The 21,201-nt window shown below is 44.3% G+C and overlaps 1 protein-coding gene across 2 annotated transcripts in view; it reads left to right on the top strand.

Moving 5' to 3' along the window:
* The window catches only part of wrap73 (WD repeat containing, antisense to TP73), a 71,179-nt gene that overhangs the window by 42,125 nt on the left and 7,853 nt on the right, over positions 1-21,201 (top strand). Inside the window, exons 5-9 of one of the 2 annotated variants that reach the window (XM_033047800.1) lie at positions 5,611-5,714; positions 7,045-7,131; positions 11,119-11,253; positions 12,906-12,983; positions 17,145-17,250. In XM_033047800.1, the coding sequence (XP_032903691.1) occupies positions 5,611-5,714; positions 7,045-7,131; positions 11,119-11,253; positions 12,906-12,983; positions 17,145-17,250 (510 nt within the window). The remainder of the gene's footprint in view (positions 1-5,610; positions 5,715-7,044; positions 7,132-11,118; positions 11,254-12,905; positions 12,984-17,144; positions 17,251-21,201) is intronic. The other variant, XM_033047801.1, reaches the window with a different exon arrangement.

Raw genomic sequence — 21,201 nt, 5'->3', positions numbered from 1 at the left:
CCTACTGCAGTTGTATAGGGCCCTGGTGAGACCGCACCTGGAGTATTGTGCGCAGTTTTGGTCTCCTAATTTGAGGAAGAACATTCTTGTTATTGAGGGAGTGCAGCGTAAGTTCACCAGGTTAATTCCCGGGATGGTGGGACTGACATATGATGAAAGAATGGGCTTGTATTCACTGGAATTTAGAAGGATGAGAGGTGATTGGACAGGCTAGATGCAGGTAAAATGTTCCTCATGTTGGAGGAGTCCAGAGCCAGCGGTCACAGTTTAAGAATATGGGGTTGGCCATTTCGGACTGAGATGAGGAAAACCTTTTCACCCAGAGAGTTCTAAATCTGTGGAATTCGCTGCCACAGAAGGCATGGAGGCCGATTCACTGGATGTTTTCAAGAGAGAGTTAGATTTATCTCTTAGGACTAAAGGAATCAAGGGATATAAGGAAAAAGCAGGAACAGGGTACTTTTTGGATGATCAGCCATGATCATATTGAATGATCGAAGGGCTGGCTCGAAGTGCTGAATGGCCTACTCTTGCACCTATTTTCTATGTTTCTACAATATAATGGGGTAGTTCTGATCAGTTGTAGCTTTTGCCACCGTGCATCTTTTTTGATCTTAGCAGGCTGCTTCTTAAGAAGATGAGTTTCCAAAGGATGAATGGCACAACAGGTTTGAGGACAGTAAGGCCATAATTTGAAGAAATGTTCCGAACCCAAACGTCACCTATCCATGGAGTTCGAAAAACGGTCCTGACACAAAATGTCACCTCTCCAGCTTCTCCAGGGATGCTGCCTGACCAGTTGAATTACTCCAGCTCTTTGTGTCTTACTCGCTGGAGAATCCTATTCATGCTAGTCCCATTTGTCCTCCGCTTGTCCCCTATCTCCCACACAGGTTTGGATGTTAAATGATTTGGTATGAATGTAAAATTGTCCCTAGTGTGTGTAGTGTTAATGTGTGGGGATCACTGGTCGGCACGGTCTTGGCGGGCTTAAGGGCCTGCTTCCTGGCTGTATCTCTAAACTAAACCAGACCTTTCCTATCAATGTATCTATCCAAGAGTCTTTTAAATGTTGTTATTGTACCTGCCTTAACTACTTCCTTTGACATATCATTGCATCTTAAACCTATGCCCTTTAATTCCCTTATCCTGGTAAAAAGACTGCATTCACCCTACCTATTCCCCTATGATTTTATACACCTCTCTGAAGATCACCAGTCAGCCCTCCTGCGCTCCAAGGCTGTCCAACCTCTTCCTATATCCCATGCCCTCGAGTCCTGGCAACATCCTCATAAATCTTCCCAGCTAATGGCATATTTCCTGTTGACAATCCCTAATCAAATCCTGTATTTCCAAATGCATATATATATATTATCCCTCAGAATCCTGTCCAGTAACTTTCCTATCACAGATATTAGTCTCACAGATATTAGTCTATAGTTCCCAGATTTTATACTGTTCCCTTAAATCGAGGCACAGCATTAGCTACCCTCCAGTGATCCGGCACATCACCCATTTGTAATTATATATCTCAGCCGGGACGTGCAATTTTTCTCCAGCTTCCCACTTTGTTCTTGGATATATCTGATCTACTTCCTATGTCTTATTAAATTCAGCACCACCTTGTTTTAATACAGACTGATCTTACGACATTTTCATTAACTGTTCTAAGTTCTCCAGGACAGTAACAGCTGCCTTTTAAATCTTGCATGCTGCTCTTCCTCTTTTAATGATGGGTTAATTAAAAATGTAAGAGTCAAGAATGTTTAATTGTTATATGTGCCAACAACAGAAAAATGAAATTCTTACTTGCAGCTGCATAGTAGAATACAATAGAAAATCTCATAAACAAATGTCCAATACACCAATAACCACAATGTAAGTGAAAAACACAAAGCCCTCAGTACAACCAAAGGCAGTCCTTGGAAGTCCAAAGTTAAGGTTAGGGTTGTGTAGTGTTCAATTGCGTGAAGCATTTAATTCCATGAACTCGAGAATCATTCATCCAGACTGGATTACCAGTTTGGTAAAGAATTTGTGACATTTTGGATTAACAAACATAGTTTAAAATACCATTGTATGTTTTCTCATTGGCACATGCAGGATGTTTGCTACATAGCAATATTCTATTTTGGAACATACAACAGTACAATATAGGAACAGCATCTCTGTCCTGAAAATGATGTCAAATGAAACCAATCCCTTCTGCCTGTACATGACCCATATCACTCCATTCCCTGCATCTTCATGTACCCATTAGAAGTATCTGAAACACTATTTGCATATCTGCCTCCACCACCACCACCTCTGGCAGCATGTTTCAGGTACCCAACATTCTGATTTTTCAAATAAATCCTGCGCTATACATCTTCTTTAATCTTTTCCCCTCATCTTAAAGAGTGTCATGTAGTATTTGATCCCAGCAAAAGATTCAGACGGCTTGCCTTATCTGCGTTTCTCATTCTTTTATAAACTTTTATCAAGTCTCCCATCTGTCTCTGACGCCTCCAGAGAAAACAATCCAAGTTTGTCGAGCCTCACTTTATAACTACTATCCCCTAATCCTAGCAGCATTCTGGTAAACATCTTTGGCATCCTGTCCAAGGCTTCCACATTCTCACTAACATGGGGTGACCAGAACCACACATGCTACTCCATAAGTGGCCTAAACAGGGTTTTATAAAACGGCAATATCTTCCTATAATCTCCTCGATTATCCCTGTTTCCCTTCTTGTTCCCATTGGCCACTCTCCAGTGCTCTGAGACTTCACCTGTGGCTAGAGAGTATACACAGATCTTCATCATGGCCTCAGCAATCTCCTCCTGCTTCTCTCAATAACCCGGGAGATCCCATCAGACCCTGGGGATTTATCCACCTTGATGCTCTTCAAGAGGCCCAACACCTCTTTGTTCTTGATCTCAAAATGCTCCAGTATAGTAATATACTCCACATTGGTCTCATCAACCCCTGTTCTGCTTCTGGGTGAATACCAATGCAAAGTAGCAATTTTGTACCCTGCCTACCCCTCCCCTGACTCCAAGAATAGGCCCCCTCCTTTATCATGAGTGGCCCTATACTCACCCTAGTTATTCTCTTTTTTAATGTATGTATAACATCCCTTGGGATTCTCTTTATTCTGACTTTACAATGGCATTTCATGATGTCTTCTGACTTCTAATTTCCTGCTTGAATTCATTCCTGCTTTTCCTTGAAGGCCCTGTCTGATTTCACGTTCCTTGCATATGCTTACTTTTTCTTTTTGACTAAATTTACAACCTCGCTCGTCATCCAAGGCTCCTTTGTCTTGCCATCCTTGTGTCCCCCTTCCTTACGGAATGTGCCCATCCTAAGGTCCTGTTCCGTGTTTTTTACACAGAGAGTGGTGAATCTCTGGAATTCTCAGCCACATAATGTAGTTGAGGCCAGTTCATTGGCTATATTTAAGAGGGAGTTAGATGTGGGCCTTGTGGCTAAAGGTATCAGGGGGTATGGAGAGAAAGCAGGTACAGGATACTGAGTTGGATGATCAGCCATGATCATATTGAATGGCGGTGCAGGCTCGAAGGGCCGAATGGCCTACTCCTGCACCTATTTTCTATGTTTCTATGTGTGCTAAAGATAATATTAGAAGTTCTTTTCAAGGGTGTTATTCAAAGTTCAATTCCATCAAGGAGCATTAGTACCACATGAGGGGATATGGGGAGAAGGCAGGAATGGGGTACTGATTGTGGATGATCAGCCATGATCACATTGAGTGGCAGTGCTGGCTCGAAGGGCCAATACTCTTGCACCTATTGTCTATAACATCAATGTCGGTAATTAATTGTATTTTAGGAATATAACATATCTATCTATATACTTTTAAAGCTGTGTGTGTGTGATTTTGCTTGTGAAACGTATCTCCTCGAAAACCAGATGCCGAAACGAGGACACTTTTACATATTTCAGTAGAGATTTTCCTTGTGATTTTACAAATCCACTCCTCTATACATTTGGTACATTATTTTCCCGACTTTTTTATTAAAATTGTTGACCAATCTGACTTTTTTTTAAATCGGACCGCTGCCCAGCTGCTGACGTTACAATAACAGTGAAACTTTAACCCTCTAGTAGAAATTTTCCTTATGATTTCAAAAATCCAATCCTCTATAAATTTGGTCCATTATTTCCCGAGATATTTACTAAAATTTATCACCAAACTGTCATTTAAAAAAATATATAAAGATTGCCCAGCTGCTGACAACACAATGCCTTTCCTCGTGCCCCCCCCCGCTCTGGATTAATGCAGCTGCTGTCAATGCACATGCGCAGTTTTCCACGAGGTACGTTAGCCCACCCAACCCCCCACCCCCCGTTCTTCAAAATGTGCAGAGAAATCGAGAAAGTTCTGCAGCAAAGATCCTACAGCTCCGCTCTGCTATAGGATCTTTGTTCTGCAGATCTCAAGCTCAGAGGCGCCTCACGCGCTAAAGCTTCTCCGTTGAGCTCGTGAACCCACGCCCCTCCCATCCCCCGCCCGCCCGCCCATTACAGCTGTGGGTTTCCAGAGAGTCAAGCTGGTGCTGTCTCTCTCCGTTGTTCGCAACCCACTCACTCACCCGGCTCCTCTTCTCACCTCTTCCCCTCTCCTCTCTACCCGTCACAGGGGACGACCTCCTCTCCGTGTCTGTGGCCGCGGCCCGAACCTCTGTAACGCTGGCAGAAGCTTTTGGCAGTCCTCAGAAAAGAGCCTATAGCTCGTTATAGGATGTTTGGTCCTTGGATCGCTCCGGGCTCGCTCGGGCCCCACCCCACTCCTCTCTCTCTCTCTCTCCCCCCCCCCTCTCCCTCCCCCCCTCTCTCTCCCCCCCCTCTCTCCCCCCTCTCTCTCCCCCCATCTCTCTCCCCCACTCTCTCTAACCCCCCCTCTATCTCTCTCTCGCCCCCTCTCTCTCCCCACGTCTCTCTCCCCCCTCTCTCTCCCCCCTCTCTCCCCCCCCTCTCTCTCTATCTCTCTCCCCTCTCTCTCCCCCCTCTCTCTCTCTCTCCCCCTCTCTCCCCCCTCTCTCACCCTCCTCTCTCTCTCCCCTCTCTCATCTCCCCCCTCTCTCACTCCCCCCCCTCTCTCTCTCTCTCTCTCTCTCTCTCTCTCCCCCCTCTCAGTCTCTGCTCTCTCTCCCCCCTCTCTCTCCCCACTCTCATCGTCTCTCCCCCCCGCTTCTTTCTCTCGTCTTCAATCCCCCTATCTCTCTCCCCCCCTCTTCTCTCTTTCCTCTCTGTCTCGCCCCGCTCTCATCTCTCCCCCCCTCCTCTCTCTCTCCTCCCCCCCCCTCTCTCTCTCTCTCTCTCTCCCGTCCCCTTCTCTCATGTCGTCTCCCCCTCTCCTCTCTCCCCCCCCTCTCTCTCTCCCCCCCCCTCTCTCTCTCTTTCTCCACCCCTGTCTCTCCACCCCTGTCTCTCCCCCCCCCCAGTGTGTGTGGGGGGTGGTTAGTGTGTGTGTGAAGCCACAGCTCCCGCCTCCCAACCGCGTGTTGTAGGAACGGGACCCAATGGGTCCCCCTTGGTCGAGTAATTTCTTTAGATCTGTGAACATCCAGTATTCTGCATTAATTAGTTGTGCATGATTTCAGGGATGGACTTCACCAAGGATGGCTGCTACATGGCACTGGCAGAGAGACGGGACTGTAAGGATTACATCAGTATCTTTGTGTGCAGTGAGCTGCAGCTGCTACGGGTAATGACACTTGTTTATCAAAGTACACACATTGTTTCTTGCTGAGAGTGGTGTGACCCAGTGCTCATCTTTACACTGTGACTGCACTTCTGGAACCCATCCTTTAAAATTGTGACCAGTTTGTACAAGTAAAATTTCACTGATAAAATATCTTTCCAAGTGCAAAATCATTTGTTTGCCAGTAAGCGTCTTTTTAAAAAGTTGAAGGTAGTTAATTTGTAGTGCTCAAAAATAGGATCACGACCTGAAACATCATCTATCCATGTACTCTCGAGATGCTGCCTGACCCGTTAAATTACTCCAGCATTTGTCTTTCTTTGGTAAATCAGCATCTGCAGTTCCTTGTTATTACATTATAGCATTTTAGAATGTTTCTCTCCCCATTCCCCTCATTTTCAGCTAATGCAGATTCCGTGGAATTTAAATTGTGCACAAGGGAGTGATGCTGCTGTTTCAGTTGCTCCAAATCGGGGCTGGGGAACCTGCCGCCTTCTAGGCCAATAAGTGCGGCCTTTTGAATGAATCCAAATTTTGTAGAACAAATCCTTTTATTTTTATTAATATGTTTTTGTTCGTCTTTTATTATTTTTATTTTAATCTTAAAATGAACGTATTTAGAATACCAAAGAGTAAAAGAAGATTCAACAAAATAATCCTCCCCGACTGACGGCCACAATTAAAACATTAGTAAGTCATGAGGGCTTTTTTAACAAAATAATGTGCATTTTGAAGCATATCTGATTAGATTACAGCTAACTTAATGCGGCATTCCACCATGAAAAGATTCCCCACCCCTGCTCCAAATAAATCAACTGGCAATAGACACAAAAAGCTGGAGTAACTCAGCGGGACAGGCCGCATATCTGGAGAGAAGGAATGGGTGACGTTTCGGGTCGACACCTTTCAAATTGTATAGTGGCGTGGGAAATTTCTCATTTCCTTCTCCAAGCCATCAGAATTTCATTATTCCCCACACTAAAACAGATGAACTTAGAGTGGCCCAGGTTTTTCTTCCTCCATTAAGATATATTGGATTTAAACCCATGCCAGAAGAGAAAGATATTCTATAAGCAGGTTGCATAATATAGAATTATGCCTTTAGTTACAAATAACTCTAAGTATAATTGCAATTTATTTGTCTACATTACTATACGGTGAAGCAACTTTATCGCACAATCCTGGGATCTGAATGTAATGTTAGTCTGGTGTTACCTTCTCACATTTCTGTAAGTGTCATTGAGAAAATGAATTTTTAAAGTAAGATTTTTGTGAAATTAAAGTACTAAATGTTTTCTTTTAATCATTAAACTTTCATATGTAATCTGTTCAGCATTTTGAAACGGAGACTCAGGATCTAGCTGGTATTGAATTTTCACCCAATGGCTGTGTGCTGGCAGTCTGGGATTCCTGTTTGGAGGTGAGTAATTGCTCTGATAAAAGAATATTACATCATGAAAGATTCCTGTCCTTAACAATATTACATTACTTGGAGTAAATTTGGCATGTCTGCCAGTCAACACGACATGGTTTATAACAATATTTATTTCCAACTTATATTTCCAAGTCCAAGGCGTAGCTATGGGCACTGGCATGGGCCCAAACGGTGCCTGCCTCTTTGTAGAGTATGTCCAACAATCACTGTTCCAGGCGTACGTACACTGGCCCTATCCCCGAACTCAACCTCCGCTACATTGACGACTGCATCGGTGCTACCTCCTACACCCACTGACCTTCAACTTCACGACTAATTTCCTTTCTGCACTCAAATTCACTTGGACCATCTCCGACATCTCCCTACCATATAACCATATAACCATATAACAATTACAGCACGGAAACAGGCCATCTCGACCCTTCTAGTCCGTGCCGAACACATAATCTCCCCTAGTCCCATATACCTGCGCTCAGACCATTACCCTCCATTCCTTTCCCATCCATATAACTATCCAATTTATTTTTAAATGATAAAAACGAACCTGCCTCCACCACCTTCACTGGAAGCTCATTCCACACAGCTACCACTCTCTGAGTAAAGAAGTTCCCCCTCATGTTACCCCTAAACTTCAGTCCCTTAATTCTCAAGTCATGTCCCCTTGTTTGAATCTTCCCTACTCTCAGTGGGAAAAGCTTTTCCACGTCAACTCTGTCTACCCCTCTCATCATTTTAAAAACCTCTATCAAGTCCCCCCTTAACCTTCTGCGCTCCAAAGAATAAAGCCCTAACTTGTTCAGCCTTTCTCTGTAACTTAGTTGCTGAAACCCAGGCAACATTCTAGTAAATCTCCTCTGTACTCTCTCTATTTTGTTGACATCCTTCCTATAATTAGGCGACCAAAATTGTACACCATACTCCAGAATTGGCCTCACCAATGCCTTGTACAATTTTAACATTACATCCCAACTTCTATACTCAATGCTCTGATTTATAAAGGCCAGCACACCAATAGCTTTCTTTACCACCCTATCTACATGAGATTCCACTTTCAGGGAACTGTGCACAGTTATTCCCAGATCCCTCTGTTCACCTACATTCTTCAATTCCCTACCATTTACCATGTACGTCCTATTTTGATTTGTCCTGCCAAGATGTAGCACCTCACACTTATCAGCATTAAACTCCATCTGCCATCTTTCAGCCCACTCTTACAACTGGCATAAATCTCTCTGTAGACTTTGAAACTCTACTTCATTACCCGCAACCCCACCTATCTTAGTATCATCTGCATACTTACTAATCCAATTTACCACGCCATCGTCCAGATCATTGATGTACATGACAAACAACAGTGGACCCAACACAGATCCCTGTGGCACCCCACTCGTCACTGGCCTCCAACCTGACAAACAACCATCCACCATTACTCTCTGGCATCTCCCATTCAGCCACTGTTGAATCCATCTTGCTACTCCACCATTAATACCCAACCATTGAACCTTCTTAACCAACCTTCCATGAGGAACCTTGTCAAAGGCCTTACTGAAGTCCATATACACAACATCCACTGCTTTACCCTCATCAATTTCCCGAGTAACATCTTCAAAAAATTCAAGAAGATTAGTTAAACATGACCTTCCAGGCACAAATCCATGTTGACTGTTCCTAATCAGACCCTGTTTATCCAGATGCTTATATATATTATCTCTAAGTATTCTTTCCATTAATTTGCCCACCACTGACGTCAAACTAACAGGTCTATAATTGCTAGGTTTACTCTTTGACCCCTTTTTGAACAATGGAACAACATGCGCAGTACGCCAATCCTCCGGCACTATTCCCGTTTCTAATGACATTTGAAATATTTCTGCCATAGCCCCTGCTATTTCTACACTAACTTCCCTCAATGTCCTAGGGAATATCCTGTCCGGACCTGGAGACTTATCCACTTTTATATTTCTCAAAAGTGTCAGTACTTCCTCTACTTTGATCCTCATAGTTTCCATAGCTACTCTACTTGTTTCCCTTACCTCACATAATTCAATATCCTTCTCCTTGGTGAATACCGAAGAAAAGAAACTGTTCAATATCTCCCCCATCACCGTTTCTAGATCTCACCGTCTCCATCACAGGAGACAGACTATTGACTGCTATCTATCACAAACCCACTGACTCCCATAGCTATCTAGACTACACTTCTTCCCACTGTGATTTGTGTAAAGACTCTATCCCTTACTCTCAATTCCTTCGTCTACGCCACATCTGCGCGCAGGATGAGGTTTTCCATACCTAGCCAACGGAGATGTCCTCATTCTTTAGGGAACGGGGATCCCTCTTCCATTATAGATGAGGCTTTCTCTAGGGTTTCCTCAATATCCTGCACCTCCGCTCTTGCTCCCCCTCCACCCCATTCGTAACAAGGACAGAGCCTCCCTTGTCCTCACCTTCCACCCCATCAGCCGTCACATACAGCATATAATCCTCCAACATTTTCGCCACCTCCAACGGGATCCCACTACTGGCCACATCTTCCCATCTCCACTCCCTTCCGCAGAGATCGTTCCCTCCGCCACTTCCTGGTCAACCCTTCCCACCCAAACCACCTTCTCCCCAGGTACTTTCCCCTGCAACGGCAGGAGATGCAACACCTGTCCCTTTACCTCCCCCCTCGACCCCATCCAAGGACCTCAAGTCTTTTTAGGTGAGGCAGATGTTCACTTGCACCTCCCCCAACCTCATTTACTGTATCCGCTGTTCCAGGTGTCAACTCCTATATTTCGGCAAGACCAAGCGCAGGCTCGGCAATCGTTTCGCTGAACACCTCAGCTCAGTCCGCCTTAACCTACCTGATCACCCGGTTGCTCAGCACATTAACTTCCCCTCCCCTTCCCAATCTGACCTTTCTGTCCTGGGCCTCCTCCATTGTCAGTGAGGCCCAGTGCAAATTGGAAGAATGGCACCTCATATTTCGCTTGGGTAGCTTACAGTGGTATGAACATTGACTTCTCTAACTTCAAGTAGCCCTTGCTTTCCCTCTCTCCCCATCCCCTCCCCTTCCCCAGTTCTCCCACTACATTCTATTGCTGTACCGCCTACTCCCCTGACATCAGTCTGAAGAAGGGTCTCGACCCGAAACGTCACCCATTCCTTCTCTCCAGTGATGCTGCCTGTCCTGCTGAGTTACATTTTGTGTTTACCTATGATTTATAACATGTAGAACTCTTAACCATTTGTTAGAATAGAGAATTTCAAATGTTAAAATAACATGAACATATGTAGATGTAACTAAAGTTCAACGTCTTCAAATATCAGCACTGATAACATCTGAACGATAAGGTTAAGATCCCAACTCCATATTTTATATGTAAGAAAGAACTGCAGATGCTGGTTTAAATCGAAGGCAGACACAATGCTGGAGTAACTCAGCAGGTGAGGCAACATCTCTGGAAAGAAGGAATGGACGACGTTTCGGGTCGAGACTCTTCTTCAGACTGATGTCAGGGGAGTGGGCGGGACAATTTTTGTCTGTTAATGGTGAGCATGGACTTAGTGGGCACAAAGGCCTGATTCCATGCTGCTTCTTTCAATCCATTCCATTCATGCCTTCAATTCTAAATCACTTTTAAAATATACATTTGCTTAATAATGCAATTTTTTTTAATTGTCAGTTTCCCACATTTCCCATGATATGTCAGTGAAAGTATAACTTTCAAAATATTACATTGGCCACAAAATATTTTGAATATGCTGAAGATGTGAAATGTGGCAGTTGGAAAGTGTAGGATTAGTAGAAAGAATACAGATTTATTAATATTCCTCTCTGGTGTTCTCATATTTCACATGGAATTCCTTATTTTGAAATACTAATATTCCTTATTTTGGAATATAAAATTGATTTTTTTCTCCTCCACCACCCCACCATGCATTCTCCTCATCCCTCAATACTGAGTAAACTTTTGTTGCTTCCAGTATAAAGTACTCCTGTACTCATTGGATGGGCGCTTGCTATCCACCTACAGTGCATACGAGTGGTCTCTTGGTGTGAAATCTGTTGCATGGAGTCCAAGCAGTCAGTTTCTGGCTATTGGCAGCTACGATGAAAAGGTAAGAGATGTGAGATCAATCAGTGAAATTAATAACCAACGAATCTTGCCAGAAATGGATGAAAATAAGCGATAGAGAACGTAACAAATAATTTCAGAACTCTTTGCATACAGTAACTGCCATTTGCACCATTTAATGTAACAAAAACGCCAAGGGACTTCACACAAATGTAATAAGACAGACATTGATGTAAAATCTAAGATATAATTTGGTAGCTTTAGGAAGCATGACTGAAAACAGTGACAGGTGTGATATTTGCAAAGCCAGAGAGAGAGAGAGAGAGAGAAGTTTAAGGAAGAAATTCTAGAACATGACTTGATTATAGTGGGGAGTCATGGTCAAAACTTGCACAAAGGAACAAATTGAAGCAGACACATCCAGCAACATAGAAACAGAAAAATAGGTGCAGGAGTATACCATTCGTCCAGCACTGCCATTTAATATGATCATGGCTGATCATGTAAAATCAGTACCCCGTTCTTGCGTTTTCCTCATATCCCTTAATTCCTTTAGACCTAAGAGCTGAATCTAACTTTCTCTTGAAACTATCCAGTGAATTGGCCTTCACTGCCTTCTGTGGCAGAGGATTCCACAGATTCACAACTCTCTGGGTGAAGAGATTTTTCCTCATCTCAGTCCTAAATGGCCTACCCCTCATTGTTAAACTGTGACCCCTAGTTCTGGACGCCCCCAACATCAGGAACATTTTTCCTGCATCTAGCCTGTCCTTTAATAATTTTCTATGTTTCTATAAAATCCCCACACATCCACCTGGAGGGAGTTTGAATGAAAAACTAGAATGAGTGTATTTAAGACTCCTCTTATGTTAGCAAGATAACAAGCACCACCTCAGATTTATGCTGGAGACAATGCGGGAAGATTGGTGATCATACCCATATTTTTTTAGATTGCCCCAAATTGTATCAATAATTGGAGAGACATTCAGGTGGAGATTAAGTTAATTTTGAAGGTGGATTTAACTCTGGAGCCGGCATGCTTCATACTAGGAGATACTCCAGCAATGATAGATACCAAAAATCAGACATACTTGCTTGGGGTGTTGCTGTTGATTGCAAAGAAGATGATTACAGTGTCATGGAGAAATGTAAAGCCACCAAATGTTCAACAATGGAGGGAAAGACTGGAAAGTGTATATTTTATGGAAAGTATAACAGCTAAACTCCAGTGAAGGACTGATGCTTTCAACATTATGCGGACACCGGTATACAACTGTCAAGATTGATTAAGGAAACGATTTGATGAGCTTGCTTGGGTGCCGGTGAATTTGATGCTTCTATGACAGAACGCTAAGATGATTTGATGTGATGCTGTTAGATGCTATGTGATTTGTATATCTTGTTTGTATGTGCACTTTGTCTTGTTAATAAATGTTGAGTGCAAAAAAATAAAATAAATAAACAATGATAATAATAGCGGAGTCAGGGGATATGGAGAGAAGGCAGGAACGGGGTACTGATTTGGGATGATCAGCCATGATCACATTGAATGGCGGTGCTGGCTCGAAGGGCCAAATGCCCTACTCCTGCACCTATTGTCTATTGGAACCTTTTGGCATTAATCATTGTAAATTTATTTTGTCTGAATTTTGTTGTTGGAAGAAATTTTAATTGGAATGATCTACCCCTAATTAGGTAAGAATTTTAAGCCATGTGACCTGGAGAAAGATTGTGGAATTGGAACATCTCCCAACCATCAAAGATTCTAAAAGTGTAAGTACGAGTCACTGTTCTTAAATAAACTTACATTGAACATAGAACAATACACACAAGAGCAGGCCCTTCGGCCCACAATGTTTGCACTGAACAATATGCCAAGTTAAACTCATCTCATTTGCCTGTTTAGGATCCATATCCCTCTATTCCATGCAGTTCCATGTGCCTATCTAAAAGCCTCTTAAACGCCCCTATCACATCTTCCTCCACCCTTGCCAATTTGTTCCACGTCCCCACCACTGTTTTAAAAATAAAACTACTCCCGAACATCTCAGTTAAACTTTCCCCTCTCACCTTTATAGCTCTGCCCTCTGGTGTTGGACACTTTCGCCCTGTGAAAAAAGGTTCTGGCTGTCTACCCTATCTATGCCTCTCATACTTTATGACTTCCATCAAGGCTCCAACGATTCAGAGTCCTGAAACCCTATAATCCAGGTATAATTCTGGTAAACCACCTCTGCACCCGTTCCAAAGCCTCCACATCCTTCCTGTAATGGGGAGGCCAGAACTGCACGCAATATTCCAAATGTGGCCCAAGCAGTCTGGTGGAGCTGCTTCATGACTTCCTGACACATGGTGATCACATTTCACTGTGACATCTGTCACATGTGACAAATAAATATATCTTGTATCTTGTACATACTCAATGCTCCTAGCAATGAAGGAAAGCATATCATACGCCTTCTTTGCCACTCTACCTGTGCTGTCACCTTCAGTGAGCTATGAACTTGGGCTCCAAGATTCCTCAGCACATCAATGCTGTTAAAGATCTTACCATTAACTGTATCCTCTCCCCTTACATTCAACCTCCCAAAGTGCAACACCTCACACTTGCTTGGGTTAAACTCCCTCTGCCATTTCTCCACCCATTTCTGCAGCTGATCTATATCCAGCTGCATCTTCAGAAGTCTTCTTCCCTGTGTACAACTCCTCCAATTTGGCGATAAACTTAATCACCAATCCATCTATTTTTCATCTGGTCATTTATATATGTCACAAACAGCACAGAACCCTGCGGAATTCCACTGGTCAAAGATCCACCAAAAAATGACATTGATCTCATTGATAATGCAGTGTAGTCCACTGAATAAATGAGTGGCAGGCTCCTAGGGAGCGGCAGTGAGGGAGCGGCCTTATGAGTCTTCGGAGAGGAGGCTACGCATAAAGCTCGAGAGGACGGAACACGGTGAATACATGTTGGGGCAGAATGTGGGAGCCCAGCCCAGATGGAGCCTCTGGCTGCTACAACTGTGGCAAGTGCGTCCAGCTTCAGCTCCTAAAGGACCATGTTGGGGCACTGGAGAAGCAGCTGGATGACCTCGGGGCCATCCGTGAAAACAATAGTTTCCTGGACAGGACTTACAGTGAGGTAGTCACGCCGAGGATACGGGAAGAACCAAAGTTTGTAACGGAGAGAAAGGGTGGAAATCGTGGAGTGCAGAAGACCCAGGTGGCTGTGCCTAATTAACACAGGTACGCCCTCTTGGGAACTGTCCAGGGAGACCATGTTTCCAGTCCGAGCGGCGGACACGTCGGTGGCTCCAATCCTGGAGATGGGACTCGACCGGCGAGACCGATGTCGGGCAGAGCCCTAGTGGTGGATGACTCCATTGACCGAGGAGCGGACAGGAGATTCTGTGGCGGCAGAAGAGCAGCAAGGATGGTCTATTGCCTCCCTGGTGCCAGGGTTCAGGATGTCACGAGCCGAATTCTGAACATCCTCGGGAGAGAAGGTGAACAGCCGGCAGTAGTTGTGCACGTAGGCACAAACGACATCGGGAAGAAGAGGAAGGAGGTTCTCCAACATGAGTTTAGAGAGTTGGGAAGAAGACTGAAATGCCAGACCTCTAGGGTGGTTATCTCTGGATTGCTTCCAGTACATTGTGCTAAGCGTCAAGTTGGGAAAAGGGGAAATACAACGGGATCTGGAGATCCTTGTTCATCAGTCTATGAAAGTAAGCATGCAGGTACAGCAGGCAGTGAAGAAAGCGAATGGCATGTTGGCCTTTATAACAAGAGGAATAGATTATAGGAGCAAAGAGGTCCTTCTGCAGCTGTACAGAGCCCTAGTGAGACCACACCTGGAGTATTGTGTGCAGTTTTGGTCCCCTAATTTGAGGAAATAGATTCTTTCTATTGAGGGAGTGCAACGTAGGTTTACAAAGTTAATTCCCGGGATGGCGGGACTGTCATATGCTGAGAGAATGGAGCAGTTGGCTTGTACACTCTGGAGTTTAGAAGGATGAGAGGGGATCTCATTGAAACATATAAGATTGTTTAGGGTTTGGACAATTTAGAGGCAGGAAACATGTTCCCGATGTTGGGGGAATCTAGAACCAGTGGCCACAGTTTAAGAATAAGGAGTAAGCCATTTAGAACGGAGACGAGGAAACACTTTTTCTCACAGAGAGTGGTGAGTCTGTGGAATTCTCTGCCTCAGAGGGAGGCAGGTTCTCTGGATCCTTTCAAGAGAGAGCTAGATAGGGCTCTTAAAAATAGCGGAGTCAGGGGATATGGGGAGAAGGCAGGAACGGGGTACTGATTGGGGATGATCAGCCATGATCACATTGAATGGCGGTGCTGGCTCGAAGGGCCGAATGACCTTGTCCTGCACCTATTGTCTATTGTCAAGATTCTCAGTTAAATCAGAATGGCAGTCACAGAGCATATATAGGAGAAATATTGGTTCCTGCTTCTACAACTGAGATTTCCTTCCAACATTAATAATCTGGTTTGGAAATTAGATTTGATTTCCTTTGGTTCGTAGCAGGAGAAAAGTTATGATTTTATGGATTTTGAAAAGATAGACACTAATTGTTCCAAAAAGTATGGGAGATGCTACTTTGAACCTCTCATTCCAAGTGAAACTATAAGAATTCTAATCATTAAATTAACCAAGAATGATTTTGGTACAAAAGTAGATCATTTGGAAACTTGGCCTGTACTTAAGCAGTGGAATACTATATCCTGCAATTTACATGGACATGGCAGTCTCTAGTACCCCAACTATCTGGGTAGCCCATGTATATAACCATATAACCATATAACAATTACAGCACGGAAACAGGCCATCTCGACCCCTCTAGTCCGTGCCGAACACATAATCTCCCCTAGTCCCATATACCTGCGCTCAGACCATAACCCTCCATTCCTTTCCCATCCATATAACTATCCAATTTATTTTTAAATGATAAAAACGAACCTGCCTCCACCACCTTCACTGGAAGCTCATTCCACACAGCTACCACTCTCTGAGTAAAGAAGTTCCCCCTCATGTTACCCCTAAACTTCAGTCCCTTAATTCTCAAGTCATGTCCCCTTGTTTGAATCTTCCCTACTCTCAGTGGGAAAAGCTTTTCCACGTCAACTCTGTCTATCCCTCTCATCATTTTAAAAACCTCTATCAAGTCCCCCCTTAACCTTCTGCGCTCCAAAGAATAAAGCCCTAACTTGTTCAACCTTTCTCTGTAACTTAGTTGCTGAAACCCAGGCAACATTCTAGTAAATCTCCTCTGTACTCTCTCTATTTTGTTGACATCCTTCCTATAATTAGGCGACCAAAATTGTACACCATACTCCAGAATTGGCCTCACCAATGCCTTGTACAATTTTAACATTACATCCCAACTTCTATACTCAATGCTCTGATTTATAAAGGCCAGCACACCAAAAGCTTTCTTTACCACCCTATCTACATGAGATTCCACTTTCATGGAACTGTGCACAGTTATTCCCAGATCCCTCTGTTCACCTACATTCTTCAATTCCCTACCATTTACCATGTACGTCCTATTTTGATTTGTCCTGCCAAGATGTAGCACCTCACACTTATCAGCATTAAACTCCATCTGCCATCTTCCAGCCCACTCTTACAACTGGCATAAATCTCTCTGTAGACTTTGAAACTCTACTTCATTACCCGCAACCCCACCTATCTTAGTATCATCTGCATACTTACTAATCCAATTTACCACACCATCGTCCAGATCATTGATGTACATGACAAACAACAGTGGACCCAACACAGATCCCTGTGGCACCCCACCCCACTATATGTTTGTATCTTCTCTTGGTTATCTTTAGCTGCAGGCAGGGAAAGCCAGCATTAGAAATGTTCATTGCTGCAGAGTCTCTTAACTCTTTCCTCTCTATTTACAGGTTATCTACAAGGAGGTTGAAAGTCGGCCAGACATTGGCAGTGGTGTTTTGTCTTTACCCCCCCTCATAACTGGAGCAAGTTCCTTGTTCAGCACAGAAAGTAAATGTAAGTAATGCGTGAAAGAACTCTGGATACTTTCTTACTCTCGCCCTGGCGCTATTATCCATGCAACGTTAATCATTGCTGCCCACTCTCTCTGAAAGGAAATTGGTAGGAATCTTTCAGGATAGCCCAGTTTGATTCACGCAAGAGATCTCGTAGTTGTGTAGATCCAGCCTTATCTGCAGGGCTGCCAACATTGGGTGAGAGTTGAGAGTGAGAAATTGCAAGGGAACGTAATGACCGAGGGGGGTGTCCCCCCTCCCACGGTAGGGAGCTTTAGCATTTTTCAGCTTGAAATTGTGCGATCTGGTGCATACTGTAACAAGTCTTTTAACTTGCACTTGAATGCAACATTTATGCTTTAAATTGGGTTAGGTATGAATAAGGATAGGCTAAATTACATTCCTAATTACATTCCACAATAGAGCCAGGCTCTGATCAACAGGTGCAGCACATGAATGACTATATTCATTTATGGAAGTCAGATTATATTCATGCTGTTATGTATATATATATATATATATATATATATATATATATATATATATACAGAGAAACAAGGCAAGAGTCGGACTTCCATCACTGTTCTGCACAAATAAATCAATCAACCTTACCCTTTGAATAGAGAAACAAGACAAAAATAATACCACATATTCAATCATATATGGTTCAATGAAATTAAGATATATATGTAAAAAATATATGAAAACAGGTCCTTCAGCCTACCAAGTCCACACCGACCAGCAATCTATCATACACCAGTTCCATCCATCACACCAGGGAAAATTTGCAGAAGCCAATTAACCTACAAACCGGCACTTCTTTCGGATATGGGAGAAACTGTAATATCCAAAGAAAACCCATGTGGTAATAAGGCAACAACCCTACTGCTGTGCCACCCCATTAAATGATTTTTTCTGTCATATATTTATTATCGTGTCATCTCCAGTCATTGTGTTTTATGGCTGGTTTTCAACCTCTTTAGTCTGAATGTCTCGACCCGAAACATTACCCATTCTTTCTCTTCAGAGATGCTGCCTGTCCTGCTGAGTTTTTCTAGTTTTTAGTATCTCTTCAGTTTAAACCAGCATCTGCAATTCCTTCCTCCACTATTTGTTAAGCAAAACAGGTCAATAGACAATAGGTGCAGCAGTAGGCCATTCGGCCCTTCGAGCTAGCACCGCCATTCAATGTGATCATGGCTGATCATGCCCAATCAGTAACCCGTTCCTGTCTTCTCCCCATATCCCCTGACTCCGCTATTTTCAAGAGCCCTATCTAGCTCTCTCTTGAAAGCATCCAGAGAACCCGCCTCCAGAGAATTCCACAGACTCACCACTCCCTGTGAGAAAAAGTGTTTCCTCGTCTCCGTTCCAAATGACTTACTCTTTATTCTTAAACTGTGGCCGCTGGTTCTGGACTCCCCCAACATCGGGAACATATTTCCTGCCTCTAGCATATCCAAACCCTTAACAATCTTATATGTTTAGATGAGATACCCTCTCATCCTTCTAAACTCCAGAGTGTACAATCCCAGCTGCTTCATTCGCTCAGCATATGACAGTCCCGCCACCCCGAGAATTAACCTTGTAAACCTACACACAATACTCCAGGTGTGGTCTCACTAGGGCTCTGTTCAACTGTAGAAGGACCTCTTTGCTCCTATATTCGATCCCTCTTGTTATAAAGATCAACATGCCATTCGCTTTCTTCACTGCCTGCTGTACCTGCAATGCTTACTTTCACAGACTGATGTACAAAGACCCCCAGATCCCGTTGTAATTCCTCTTTTCCCAACTTGACGCCATTTAGATAGTAACCTGCCTTCCTGTTTTTTATACCAAAGTGGATAACCTCACATTTATCCATATTAAACTGCATCTGCCATGCATCTGCCCACTCCCCCAACCTGTCCAAGTCACCCTGCATTCTCATAGCATCCTCCTCACAATTCACACTGCCACCCAGCTTTGTGTCATCTGCAAATTTGCAGAGGTCCTATTCGCAAAATACAATCGCAGTTATCAAATCTTTCTTCAAAATGAAAAAAAAATCCTGCCCTGCCAACATCTTCATAAATCGCCCCTGGATCCTCTCCAGAGCAATTGCACCCTTTCTACAATGTGTCATAGCCTTACAGCATGGAATCAGGCTCTTCATCCCAACTTGTTCATGCAGATCAAGATACCCCATCTAAACTAGTCCCATTTATCCGCATTTGGCCCATATCCCTTCAAACCTTGTGTGTGTGTGTGAGAGTGTGGCAGTGAAGCGGCGACAACATCCGGAGTGAGCGGAGACTTGGCAATGCTCGGGGAGCGTTTCCCTCCCCTCCCGGGAATGCGGGCCGGCCCTGGTGCTCCTTGACAAGCAGGGGTCCGGGGGAGGTGAGGGTCAGTGACCCGGGGGTCGGGCCTTAGCCCGAGATTCATCCTCGCGGCTCCGGTTGCGGCACCAACGGCCCCACTCACCCGGTCCGCTCCTGGCTCCGGGCCGGGATTAAATCTCCATGGGGTGTGGACAGAGCGGCCGGCGGACCAGCACCTGCATATTTTTGAGCGTGAGAAATTTGTGATCAGTGTGAGAGCGTGAGAATTTTGTGAAATGTGTGAGGCTCATGCTCAATGCGTGAGAGTTGGCAGCCCTGTTAATAATGCAAACATTTTATTTGACAAAAATCACTTATTACTGCTTTATAACAGTTAAGTTACTTTAAGACCATTTCAGAAATTATGGCAGTCGACTAACAATCAACAAACAAATTAAAGCAAACTTTTTAAAAAAAATAACATGTTCCCTTTCCTGACTCTACCTCATAAGTAATTTAATGCTGTTAACAGAGCAAAGGGATATTAATCTCAAGAATCAAAATGGGGAAAGTGGGGGAAATTTTGCTTAATTGGTAATTCTAAGCCCATTCAGATCTGCATAGAGTCAGAGTTATACAACATGTACGTGGCTGGCCCAATTTGTCCATAATGATCAAGTTGGCATTCTGCATGGCCCTGGACTGGCTGCCGTTCCCAGATCTGCTCGCGTCCCAGGGACTGGCTGCAGTTCTCAGGTCGGCTCGCCTGGCCCGACCCCGCGAAAACGAATTGAAAAAAAAACTTGTTTTTTCGGGTCACGGGCCGGATTTGGCCTGTGTGCCGTAGGTTGCCGATCCCTGTCCTAGATGTTTGGCCTCATTGTGGTCCTCCCCATGTTTTACAACTGATTCACCTGGTTAGTTCTGTCACCGGCTGCTTCATGTTGTCAGTGGCTGCACATCCAACCAAGAAAGAAGAGAAGAGAAGAAACGCGACGTCACTCACAGCCGTCAACCTACGCGTTTCCCCTGACTGCACAGATCGCTCTGTTGTGGCGCAAAGAGACAAACTGTGCAGGGACGGAAGACAGCGTGAGAATTCTGTCATCAGTGTGAGAGCGTGAGAATTGGCTGAAATGCGTGACTCTCCTCTCCCTCCTCCCCCTCCCTCCCTCCCTCTCTCCCCCCCCCCCTCCCTCCCACTTTCCCACCCCCCCCCCTCCCTCTCTTTCCTCACCCTCCCTCTTTCTCCCCTTCCTCCTTCCCCCCCTTCATGGGACGACAGATGGCACAATGGGCTAAGTGTTCGGCTGGCAACCGGAAGGTAGCCGGTTCGAATCCCGCTTGGAGTGCATACTGTCGTTGTGTCCTTGGGCAAGACACTTCACCCACCTTTGCCTGTGTGTGAATGTGTGTGAGTGATTGGTGGTGGTCGGAGGGGCCGTAGGCGCAGATTGGCAGCCACGCTTCCGTCAGTCTGCCCCAGGGCAGCTGTGGCTACAGAAGTAGCTTACCACCACCGAGTGTGACTGAGGAGTGAATTAATAATGCGATGTAAAGCGCCTTGAGTATTAGAAAGGCGCTATATAAATCCCATCCATTATTATTATACCCTTCCTACCTTCCCTCCCCTGTCTCTCTTTGCC

The sequence above is a fragment of the Amblyraja radiata genome, chromosome 31, assembly GCF_010909765.2.
Source record: "Amblyraja radiata isolate CabotCenter1 chromosome 31, sAmbRad1.1.pri, whole genome shotgun sequence".
Taxonomy (NCBI): Eukaryota; Metazoa; Chordata; class Chondrichthyes; order Rajiformes; family Rajidae; genus Amblyraja; species Amblyraja radiata.
Note: the sequence above shows the minus strand (reverse complement) of the source record. Positions and strands in the feature narration are given on the sequence as shown.